The 13,223-nt window shown below is 37.3% G+C and overlaps 1 protein-coding gene across 3 annotated transcripts in view; it reads left to right on the top strand.

Annotated features, from left to right (window-relative positions):
- Positions 1 to 8,356, top strand: part of itprid2 (ITPR interacting domain containing 2) — an 85,444-nt gene extending 77,088 nt beyond the window's left edge. For 2 of the 3 annotated variants that reach the window (XM_049484836.1, XM_049484838.1), the window contains 3 exons: positions 486 to 923; positions 3,889 to 4,012; positions 4,405 to 8,356. In XM_049484836.1, coding sequence (XP_049340793.1) covers positions 486 to 923; positions 3,889 to 3,996 — 546 coding nt within the window. In that variant the 3' untranslated portion in view covers positions 3,997 to 4,012; positions 4,405 to 8,356. The remainder of the gene's footprint in view (positions 1 to 485; positions 924 to 3,888; positions 4,013 to 4,404) is intronic. The other variant, XM_049484837.1, reaches the window with a different exon arrangement.
- Positions 8,357 to 13,223: the final 4,867 nt, after the last annotated feature.

The following is a 13,223-nucleotide window of genomic DNA, read 5'->3' as shown; positions in this document are numbered from 1 at the left end:
TTAATGAGAATATTTTAATGTGCTCTTATTCTGTACAACAGAGGAAACTCTTACTCTTCCATCCTTTCCTGGGGCGCTCCTAATGAGTGCCAGTTCCACCATTAATACGTTTTTAATGGTCTTTGTGGTGACTGCACTTTGAGGATACTTTCAAAGTTACTCAAATTCTTCTTCTTTTCAGATTGACGGACCTTCATTACTTCCTAAAGTCATTTTAAATCTTTACTTATTTGAGTAGTTTTTGCTTCTCATAATCTGGATTCGAACATTACTCAAATATTCACTATTCACTGTATACCTGTAACTCTACCTCTTCACTACTTTACTTTAACTGATGCTCTCAAACACTTTATTAAGAGACAAGAAATTCAAGTAATTAACTCTTGATGAGTTCAGCACAGCTGTTAACTGCAAAAATCCAGCAGAGATGTGTAAAACTGTATTTATTGATGTAAAATATAAATATATTGTGTTTTGTTGAGCAGGTGACGGATCTGTTGCGGGAGCAGCTCTATCTGCAGTCTGAGTTGGGGTATGACGGAGCTCTGAGCGCCGCCGGGACCCCCCTCTCCGGACGCTCGTCCCGAGCCGAGAGCCCGTCCCGATCCACCAGGACCTCCGGCCGCTGTAGCCCCGCCCCCCAGAGAGGGGGCGTGTACCGTTCCACCGTCAGCATCACCCCCAGCGTCCCTCCACGGCCGGGGGCGGAGCTTAGCCAGCCTGCAACAGGGGAGGTCCAGGAGGAGACCACGCCCCCCCACCTGAACCCTGATCCCTCAGAGGTCAGAGCTCAGAGAGGGGAGTGTCTTAGTGCCTCACCTATGGAGGAGCAGGAGAGCACAGCCAATGAGGACCCTCAGAGTCTGGGGGAGGGAGGAGGGGGAGGAGGAGGACACGCCCACCTGCAGCAGCTCATCCAGGAGGTGAGCTCTTTCAGTCAACATTTCAGCTTTTATTCAAAAAAAGAAAACAAAATGCGTAAAAAGTGTAACGAATATTAAACAATAATAAAACTACGTTTTCACGAAAATAAAAAAAATATATAAAAATTAGACGATACTATAAAAACATAAAATGGGAAAAAAAGTCAAATTGATCAGAAAACTGAACACATGAAGCTAAAATTAACAAATGATGAATAAAATATTCAAATATAAATAACAGTACAGGGTTCAAAATAAATGTAAAAATAAACAAAAAAAACCTAAAAATTATTTTAAAAGTAAAACAATAACTAAAAAATAAAATAATAATTAAGTTAAATATTAAAAGTGATAAATATCTGATGTAGCCTAAAAATATTTGACTTTGAATATGAGACAAAGGACCAAAGTTCAGCTTTTATTTCAGCTTTTATGTATCTTCTGAAAAACAGAAAAAGCAGCTAATAAACATTAAAAAGAAAACAAGATTTTTAAAAAGTGTAACAAATATAAAATGATAAAACTAAGTTTTCATGAAAATGAAAACATATATATTAAAATTAGAAGATACTATAAAACCAAAAATGATAAATAAAATACTCAAATATAAATAACAGTACATAGTTAAAAAAAAAAACTAAGAAATAAACAGAAAAAAATGAAAAGAAAAATTATTTATATTAAAAAAAAAAATTATATTAAAAGTAAAACAATAACTAAAAAGTAAAATAATACTTAAGTTTAAATAGATCAGGTGGATAATTAATTAAAGTGTTAAATGTATCTAATCTATCTATCTATACAACACAGTGAAATATGAACAAAGGTATTAGGACACCTGTTCATTCATTGTTTCTTCTGAACTGAAGGGTATTATAAAGAGTTGTATCCTGCTTTTGTTGGAGAAACTGTTTTTATTGTCCAGTAAAGACTTTCTACTTGATTTGGAAACGGTTTTCTGTGAGGATTTGATAGCTTTCAGCGATAAAAGCTTTACCGTAGTTAGCTCAGGATGTTGGATGATGTCCTGAAGAAGAAAGTCGTCACTGGCGTACTAGGTAACAGTAACAGCCTATGGACTGTTTATGGACTGATGATGCTTTGGTTAGTTCTATTCTATCATCGGCATCACATTTCTTTATCTATATAGTGTGTAGACAAGCCGTATGTGTGTGTGTGCATTTGCACATCTGCGTCAGTAATGGATGCTTACTATAACTCACTATAAAATAGCTGAATGCTCTGTTAATTCAGGCAGTTTTTAATGGCTCTGAGAGCAGGTTTGTGAATTTGTGTGCTTCCTTCAGGATAAACCCAAATCCGTCAGAATCAGGAGGTTTATCTGGAGGTTTATCTGTATATTATTGAGTGTTGGTTCTGGAATAAAGGAACGCTGTTCTCCGGGTCGGAGCTGCTGATGTTCTTCAGGTCTGTGGAGATGAAGTGTTTCAGCAGTGCTCACTGTTTCCTGCTGTAATTAACTGTTCTGAACAGAGTTTTACTGTGCTCCCGACGCCCAGCTGGAACACCACTCGCGCTCTGCTGACGGACGAGGGGGCGGAGTCAGGTTTGAGTGACGAGCTTGTGAAATGTGGTTGGCTGATTTTAACAGATTTAGTCGTTTAGAGGAGATCTGGAACGCTGTGTCTCTTTAGGGGTTTGAGTTCTGGCGAATGCTGGTGGACGTCATTACCTGTGAGGTCATGGAGCGTAATGGATTGGCAGGTGTGTGTGTGTGTGTGTGTGTGTGTGTGTGTGTGTGTGTGAGATATTTGTAAAGAGTTTGTTTTTAGGATGTTTTCACCCATTTAATACCTTTTCATTTAATGTTTTTCAAAATGGCTTTATTTAATGTATTTTCCACATTGTAGAATATTAATATTAAAGACATGCAATTAAGGTAGAAGTATCTAGGGTTTAAAATACTGTATAAGTTGAAGTATCAACTCAAGCTTTTTACTCTTTAAAAAGTACTGGATTCAAAACTTATACTTAAAGTATAAAAGTAAAAGTAATGTAAGAGGGAAAAATAAAAAAAGCGATTTAGAACAAAAGCTTAGGCCACGCCCAGGTCCCCCTCCTCCCCTCCCCAAAACACATTTTTCTAAAAGCCATAATGACTATAATAATGTTAAAATATTAAAATGATAATATAATTTGGGATTTTGCACTACGCTCTTCCCTGTTTCAGCTGCATATATGCCCCATTGAAAATGAATGAAGTTACTTTTGCATAATAATGCATAATGTCCCCTTTAACATTCTCTATGCCCCAATTTAAGAAACGTTTAAACAACATACACATTTAAAATATGAGATAAAAGAGTATTATCCTTCAATACATGCTTAATTATAGGCTACAGAACATTGTGGGGGTGGTGGTGGGGGCTATAGCCCACCTAAACCAGCTGTAATGACCTCCTGCTGTCAGTGTTAATGAATGTGATTATTATAGATGAATATTAAAGAAATAAAATGATAAAAGGACACATGTAGAATTCAGTAGTAAAGAGTAAAAAAGTGTTTTTCCTCCACATTAATCTCCTGATCTAAACCTGATGAACTGAGATGGTGATTTGAGGTGATTTAATTGGCATGAGCTGGAGCTTCACAGCGTAAAGGAAAAGCAGCAGCTATTGTTCAGCACCTCCAGAAACTCCATGACCGCAGTATGTGGACAAGCATTATACTAATATTGTATGAAATATTGTGCTCTACTCCATGACATCAGGCCTTCTCAATATGTGATGCAAGACAACGGACACTGAGTAACTCCATGACAGTCTGGGACGTTGATGTTGACATCATTGCAGTCTTTGACGTTTTAATCCTGCAAAGTGCAGCCGTCCGCCAATGGTGCTGGCACTAACAGGATGACTCATGGAGAGCATCACTCTGCACATTTTGGACAATCTTTCGATTCACCCAGTATAATGTCAGTTTCTCTGTGTGTTTCTGTGTGTAGATAAAGCAGAGTCTGGCTGAGGAGATCAGACAAGAGATAGTGAACGAGCTTCTGGCCGCCGTGTCGCCAAGACCGTCTTCCAGAGCATCACGAGAACCTCCACCCTGATGATGGAGAGGAGAGGGTGAGTGGTTCTGAAGCAGTTGGCTGTATAGAATTTTTTTTTTGTACTAAGAAAGTAAGAGTGTAATAATTTACAGTATTTATAATATGATTGGGGATTTGATTGGTGTCTGAATTGTCTGTATACAGCACAATTATATTAAAGGAGAACTCCAGTGTAAAATTAACTTGGGTTGTAGTGAAACAGGATATCGAGTACAAACCTTTCTAGAATATCCCGCCTCCATTCTCCCCCAATATTCCCAAATATGGAGCTTTTATCCGATGCTCCCAACAGGCCACAATACTAGTGATGGGGGCATAGAGAGACCCATTTTAAAAAATTGCGATTTTTACACTATATTTTACTTCATTGGTGAAATTTTGAGGAGACCGGTGTTATTCTTTCTCCAGCAGCTGAAGAGGAAGAGGAGGAGGAAGAGGAGGAGGGAGAGGAGGAGGAAGAGGAGGAGGAAGAGGAGCAGGAAGAGGAGGAGTGCTGTGAAAGTGAACTGCTGAGTGAACACTGATGAAGCCGTGCACTGAGATCAGCTCAACGTCGCCCCCTGTGTTCATCACACACTACTGCAGGAAATACCATCATCATCACCGTCATCATCACCTTCACCCCTAATCTGCTTCCTACTGTCTGATCCCACACTACTGTAGCTCCGCCCCCCATCAGACACACCTCCACCTGCTCCAAACCACAAGGGGCAGCAGAGAGCACCACCTGCCCAGAGTTTATTAACACCTACACTCTCAAAACCTGTCCAAACTGATTTTAGATCTAGTTATATGTTTATAATATGTAGTATAATATATGAGTGTTACATTTAACACACCTGTGTAACAAGTGATGACACACACAGTGTAATAATTAGCTCAAATAACAGTTTTAGGATTCAAATATTGGCACATTTTCTTTAGAAGGTAGCAATAATAAATAAAAGCAATCAAATCTCAATAAATATTGGACACAATAAATAAATAATAATAAATTAATTAATCCATAAATCCATAATTATCTCTACTTTGTATTTCCTAAATGTCACATAGAAAAATTACGTCTCAAATTTGACCTATTTTCACTTTTTAACATAATGTGAATCTGGCATCTATACATTGCCTTAGAGTTTCATAATGAATGAACCAATAGAAATGCTTCAAAAGTGTCTTGGAATGAAATTATTTTCCATTGACTTCCATTCATGAATGAAATGTTTTACATTTAGTTATATTCTTATTAAAAACATTTCACATTGACTTCCATTCCCATTGAAACTTTTTCAGATTGACTTCTGTTGAAACTTAAGATTTTTCTTCTGCTGTAAATTGCATTTTGGAGATACACTACATGGACAAAAGTATTCGGACACCTGCTCAGTGATTTATTAATTAAATCTGGCAGATGTTATTTATATTATATTGACCAATATAAATGTTTTTGTCCAACTTCTGTCATTTTACAATTTATATAAACAAAATAAATATACAATATAATTATGCTTAGAGTTAAATAAATTGGCGTTTTTACCAATAAATAAAATATTTTGGAGAGCTTAGGTGTTTCTAAACTATTGGCAGTGTTGGTAAACTCCTCTATTGACTCTACTCACTTATCTAAAGCCACTTTCTGGACACAACTGCTGAAGCTCCACCACCAGCAACACCAGCTCCGCCATCATCTCCACCACCATCTCCACCACTAGATCCACCATCAGCCTCATCATCAGCTCCACCAACTTCTTCACCACCATTAGCTCCACCACAAGCTCCACCGTTATCTCCACCAACATTTCCATCATCAGCTCCACCACCAGCTCCACCATCATCTTCAGGACTTTCTGCGGGACCTACAACCAGACTCCGCCTTCTTGCTGTTGGGTTGGATGCTCCTGAAAAGGTGTTGGAAAAAAACATTTACGTTAAAAATGTGCTAATTTTTCAATCCATTCAATCCTCTACAGTTTTGCTGGCTGTCACTTTATATTGAATTTCTGAATTCCATGATGAATGGACCAATAGGAACTCTTTATATTGAATCTGAACTATAGTAAAAACCTTTGGATTTTTATACGTTTTTCCACATCCTGGGATTTATTTTTTACTGGGAGTTTTCACTGAAACAAATTTTGGGATGCAAATCTTTTTATTCATACAACTTTCAGTATAAACAAACCTCCTGTGAATTAGCTCCGCCCACTGCGAAGGGGCTTGGTCTTGTCTTTCATTTCACGCCCTTGTGCTGCATGTGATGTCCTCATCTCGAGTCCTGTTGGGACGGGATTAGTTATTAGTCTAACCGGAGGAGGTGGAGTAATGTCATTTTACTACAGGATGACTGAAGTCTCAGTATAAACGACTGTAAATGAGATGGGAGTGGCTACTTGATTTATGTACTTCCATCACCTCTAAACAATTAAAACATAAGTAATTACAATCAATCTTAAGAAGTTTTTAAAAAATCATCAGCTACATGTTTATAACATTTATGTAAACTCTAGGCTAAATGCTAAATTTTAGCTACCTAAAACTGCATAAGCCCCGCCCCTTTTGGGGAGTCTTTTAGCTCGTCTTCTGGATTTCCAAACAACCTTCAGAGTGATCTATACTCGATTCGACCTGATTATCAAATGTACTCCTTATGTTTGCGCTAAACTAAACAGCTGTTCAGGTGCAGTTTAACCTGATTTATTGAGCAGCTAATGTTTACCACAACATTGTATTGATTGTATTCAGTGTTTAAAATTTCCCCAACATCCCCAAATATTAGGATATTTTCGAAGGTTAAAGATTAAGAAAGCCCAGATGTTTGCGTCTTCATTAACTTTAGAGAAAGTGCTTTTCCACGTGGGAGTAATGTGCGTAATCTGCATGCTCTAAGACTCTAAACAGGGCTGGGTTTGAATATAGCATTGCATAACAATGACATTGCTATGTCCAATGAAAGCTAAAGAACGCTGCATTGACCTGTGAGATCTGTGGGCATGGGATGAAGGCAAGGACTGTTTCAGACAGACGCCGCCGGTCACCATCATTGCACTGTCCACTGTGGGTGGTAATAATAGTTGTGGCATAGGATTTTGTATTCATCGTATTCATTGTATTCAGTGTTAAAGCAGCTTAACACTGCACAAAATTATTGCATTCTGATCTGGATCACAGAATCTTCCTGTATTTACTTTCTAGCTCCGCCCCAGATAGGTCCGACCAATCAGCAGAGAGATCATGTGCTCACATTTTTTGTTTGTTTTTTTTTCACGCAATTTTGCCATTTATTTTGCAATTCACAACCAGACTAAACGCCTTCTTGAGCTCCTACATAGTTCAGAAAAGCAGTAAAAACTCATTTTCACTCTTATTTGATTAAATATTTACCTTTTACTTTGATTTGCACTCGATTAATACAATATAAAAGTTGTTTTATCCCACCTCCTCAACATAATCCCATCCCAACAGGGCTTGAGTTGATGGTTTTCATGATTTATTTTTTATTTTTACCACAACGTTTCTAAGAATCGTCCATATTAAGGTTCTTTAGGGCTTCTGAAAAGTGTTTTTTCTCCACTGAATGTTGAATGTTAAATACTCCTTCACTTCAAAATGTCTTTATATAAGAGTAGCACCAAGATATTTACCCTGAAAACCTACTAAAGTCTGTGTACCGCAGGTTCTTCTCATCTGAGGAACCTGAGAAAAGATGCTTTTATCCCAGTTTTCCACGAAAGCATTATAGTGTTAAGACGATATCTAATATATGTTGACCTGTGAATAATTGTGATCATTTTCTGATCGTGATTTTGTGTTATAAATATGTGTTTTATTTGGTTTTCTCATCATTTTTCTACATTCCAAGTTGGGAGAGGCTGCAGATATCTGGTCATGTTCTGAATGGTACCTGCCTTCTGATTTATTTTATTTTATTTAACTTTTCTTTTGTTTTTCCAGTGAAGCTCCTTTATAATTCTATAATTCTGTATTTCTGTATTTCTGTAATTCTGGGCTGTATTTAATGTGTTTATATTGATTTAATTGTGGTTCCACTCGTGTTCTGCTGCGGTGAAGGTGGCCAGGCTTGACGATCGCACTGTGGGTGATGGTGAAAGTGTTTTTTTGTGTGTTTGTGTGTTTGTGCGAGTGTTTGAGTGTGTTTTTGTGAAAATTGAGAAAATGTACGATACGAATGATCGGTTGTCTACTGTAATCCGACTGAGTTTCTAATGCAGCCTCTGTGAGGTACTAAACGTGCAATACGTTCCACTTTTTCCACTTGAACTGACCAGTCACAACTGCTGTTTATAGGCCGAATAAACGAATAAATAGATTTATAAATAAATCAATCAATAAACAAGAAAAAAAACACCCTAACAGTGAAGAAATATTGCAGAGTTTTACATCAGGAGTCCATCACTCACTTTATATATGTAGATAAATAAGCTTTCCAAGCTTCTAGCACTAAAACTACCTGTCTCACTCTCAATTCTCTACATCTGAGGCCTTCTGGTGCCACTTTGTTCAATTAATCTCTGTAATAACTCAACATTAACACTTTAAAAATGCATGTACAGTTGTGGTCAAAAGTTTACATACACTTGTAAAAAAACATAATGTTGTGGCTGTCTTGAGTTTTCAATAAGTTCTACAACTCTTATTTTTCTGTGATAGAGTGATCGGAACACATACATGTTTGTCACAAAAAACAGTCATAAAATTTGGTTCTTTCATAAATTTATTATGGGTCTGCTGAAAATGTCACCAAATCTGCTGGGTCAAAAATATACATACAGCAACATTAGTATTTGGTTACATGTCCCTTGGCCATTTTCACGGCAACTAGGCGCTTTTGGTAGCCATCCACAAGCTCCTGGCAAGCTTCAGGTCGAATGTTTGACCACTCTTCTTGACAGAATTGGTGCAGTTCAGCTAAATGTGATGGTTTTCTTGCATGAACCCGTTTCTTTAGCACTGTCCACATGTTCTCAATGGGGTTTAAGTCAGGACTTTGGGAAGGCCATTCTAAAACCTTAATTCTAGCCTGGTTTAGCCATTCCTTTACCACTTTTGATGTGTGTTTTGGGTCATTGTCTTGTTGGAACACCCAACTGCGCCCAAGACCCAACCTTCGGGCTGATGGTTTTAAGTTTTCCTGCAGAATTTGGAGGTAATCCTCCTTCTTCATTATCCCATTTACTTTCTGCAAAGAACCAGTTCCACTGGCAGCAAAACATCCCCAGAGCATAATACTACCACCACCATGCTTGACAGTAGGCATGGTGTTCCTGGGATTAAAGGCCTCACCTTTTCTCCTCCAAACATATTGCTGGGTGTTGTGGCCAAACAGCTCAATTTTTGTTTCGTCTGACCAGAGAACTTTCCTCCAGAAGGTTTTATCTTTGTCCATGTGATCAGCAGCAAACTTCAGCCGAGTCTTAAGGTGCCTTTTCTGGAGCAAGGGCTTCTTTCTTGCACGGCAGCCTCTCAGTCCATGGCGATGTAAAACACGCTTGACTGTGGAGACTGACACCTGTGTTCCATCAGCTTCCAAATCCTTGCAGACCTGCTTCTTGGTGATTCTTGGTTGACTCTTGACCATCCTGACCAATCTCCTCTCGGCAGCATGTGATAGCTTGCGTTTTCTTCCTGATCGTGGCAGTGACACAACTGTTCCATGCACTTTATACTTGCGTATAATTGTCTGCACAGTTGCTCTTGGGACCTGTAGCTGCTTTGAAATGGCTCCAAGTGACTTCCCTGACTTGTTCAAGTCAATAATTCGCTTTTTCAGATCCACACTGAGTTCCTTTGACTTTCCCATTGTAGCTTTTGTAGCTGAGTCTAATCACTGGGTCAAATGAGCCCTATTTAAATGGGCTCATGAGAAGTCAACAGCTGTAGTCAATCAGAATCACTTACAAGAAGTGAAGAGGCCATGACATGAAGCTAATTTGATTGACACAACTCGCTACATCACCAAAATTGACAAATTTTGTTGCTGTATGTATATTTTTGACCCAGCAGATTTGGTGACATTTTCAGCAGACCCATAATAAATTTATGAAAGAACCAAATTTTATGACTGTTTTTTGTGACAAACATGTATGTGTTCCGATCACTCTATCACAGAAAAATAAGAGTTGTAGAACTTATTGAAAACTCAAGACAGCCATAACATTATGTTTTTTTACAAGTGTATGTAAACTTTTGACCACAACTGTATGTAATGCAACTGTAACTACTACTGGTGATATTCACTGTAACAAATGTGTTACAACAGTACAGCTTGCGTAAAAGCATTGCATTGGTAGCTATAAACATAATTTATCTAATTTTAATACACGTATATATAGGAATGAATATGTGTTATAGCAATTAATTAAGATAAAGTTGTGTTTACTATTGCATGCATCTAAACTTCCCAAATGTTCCCAAATATCTGGATATTTTCAAAGGTTAAAGCTTAAGAAAGCCCAGAAGTTTTCATCTTCATTGATGAACAGTGGAGAAAGTGCTTTTCCACGTGGGAGTAATGTGCAGAATCTGCACACTCTAAGACTCCAAGAGGTTTGAATATTGCACACCATAACTCTTGACATTGCTATGTCTAATAGAAGCTAAAGAATGATGCATTGACCTGTAAGATATGTGTGGGAAATGGATGCACGGACAGTTTTAGCCAGATGCAGCCGGTCACCATCATTCCACGCCTCAATGCACTGTCCACTATGAGTGGTAATATTAGTCTTCTGTGGTGTTTTCCAATTAGGATGTCATATAAATTCATTTGTAATTTTGTGACTTGCACAGTACACTTTTTAGCACATGAAGTGTAAGTTGGGAGGTACTATCGCCCCCTACAGGGCAAGCATGCTCATGCTAAGAGTTGATACACAAGCTGTATTAATATGATCCATCTGTTAAAGTGAATAAATCACCAGTAGACCATCAGTAGCATTTGCACAGATTATTAAAGTGTAACACAGTTATAGGTGCAAACAGATTTTTTTATGATTTAATATTATTAAAACACTTCAGCCACTAGTTTTTGAAATAAAAGCCTGTTTTTTGGAGTCTAGAGAAAGTGCGTTCGTATTTTTTTATGTTGTCTGAGTGTTAGCTGAATGACTATGAGCGATTGCAGGTGATTTGATTAGATGGCTGTGTTTTTGTTCGATGATGTTAATGATGATAATGAACTGTAATACTAACTGATTCACATGACTACATATTTTTTAAGGGACTTGTTAACTTGTCATCTGGGATGCATGAGGGATTTATGTCTAAAGCAAATCATTAATAAAGATTTATTTATTTTCAATACGTGGACAAATGTAATTCTTTTTTGTGGTGGCTGTTCATTTTTTTTCTGCTGAATCTTTATTTTTGTGTTTTATGTCCATTATATTATATTATATAATAATTTGTGGATGGAAAGCTGGCTAGTTAGCACTAACACAACCTGTGCACAGTTCTAAATGGAAAGCTTAGCTTTGCTTGGCTAGATAGGAACCCTTCTAGATGATTAGATAGCTTAGCATAGCTTAGCTAGCCAGCTAACAAATTAAAATCCTATCCATTAAAATTTTCAGCTTTTACCAAGGTTGCAGATTTTAATCTTCTTTGATTGTACCAAATTGAAAACCTCTGGAATGTAATCAAGAGGAAGATGGCTGATCACAAACCATTAAACCACCAAACTGAACTGCTTGAATTTTTGCACCAGGAGTAAAGTAGCATAAAGTTATCCAAAAGCAGTGTGTAAGACTGGTGGAGGAGAACATGATGCCAATATGGGTGAAAAAAACTGTGATTAAAAACCAGGATTATTCCACCAAATATTGATTTCTGAACTCTTAAAACTTTATGAATATGGATCGTGTATTTCAACACACTAATCTTGGCTCTAATAGGCTCTTAATTAATTTTTTTCTAATAGTTTTGTACTGTTCACGTTCCTCACTCTAAATGTCCAGCAAACGGTACAAGTCAAAAGTGGGAAAAAGTTGTACACACCTTAAATTTAGTGTTTTTTCATTATTTTAAATGTTCTCTGTTGTAGATTGTAGAGTCACCTGGAATTCATGCTTTCAGTTAACAGCTGTGCTGAACTCATCAAGAGTTAATTACTTGAATTTCTTGTCTCTTAATAAAGTGTTTGAGAGCATCAGTTAAAGTAAAGTAGTGAAGAGGTAGAGTTACAGGTATACAGTGAATAATAGTGAATATTTGAGTAATGTTCGAATCCAGGTTATGAGAAGAAACAACTACTCAACTAAATAAAGAAATTATTTTCAGTCAATCCGAAAGTCAAGACTGTTATAATGGTGAAACTGGCACTCATCAGGACCACCCCAGATAGAGGGATAATTCTGTATTTCCAGGGGAAAATTACTCTGTTTACCGGAGTGAAGCTGTTTAGAGCTGGAGATCAGATTTCTACTCAGTGAGGCTTTTAGATCCAACAGAGAGCTATTCTCTCTCTCTCTCTCAGAATCAGAATCACTTTATTTCGCCAAGTATGTTACACATACAAGGAATTTGTCTTGGTGAGAGCAACACGTGTATGACATGTAACAAATACAGAGACTATAGACAAACATCACACTACAAAAGAATGAACAATAAACAATAAATAGAATAAGAATAGAGTTAAAAGTTCTACAGGAATAAAGAGCACTGAAGAGTGATAGGAGCTAAGAGCTAAATAAAATAAAAATAAAATCTGTACTGTACACATATGAATATATTATTAGAACCGAATGTTTCTGAGGTAGGTTTATCTTAAATACTGATATATTCTCTCTATTCTCTCTCTCTCTCTCTCTCTCTCTCTCTCTCTCTCTCTCTCCCTCTCTCTCTCTCTCTCTCTCTCTCTCTACACAAGGCCACGTTTGTCTCTCTGTACTTCTCTTTATAAACTCTGGGACGCAGTGTGACGGGTCTGCTTGACTGGTTTGACAGTTTTCACAACTTTTCTTCAATTTTTTTTGGGCTCAATTTGGACATATTTTCTGTTGCTGCCAATTAAAAACCTGGACTTGTTTGGACTTCTGTCAAAAATGTAGTTTATTTCACTCCAACCTTTGAATAAAGTAGTGGAAAGGAAGTATAAACGTGTTAAAACCTTTTTAAACATAAGACATTCTAAATATAAAATACATATTATGGATGTTATAATTATTTATTTTATTGACTGGATTATTGAGACACAGGCTTACCTACTGTTCCTACTG

Source organism: Astyanax mexicanus, chromosome 11 (assembly GCF_023375975.1).
Source record: "Astyanax mexicanus isolate ESR-SI-001 chromosome 11, AstMex3_surface, whole genome shotgun sequence".
Taxonomy (NCBI): Eukaryota; Metazoa; Chordata; class Actinopteri; order Characiformes; family Acestrorhamphidae; genus Astyanax; species Astyanax mexicanus.
This window is presented reverse-complemented; position numbering and strand designations above follow the sequence as displayed.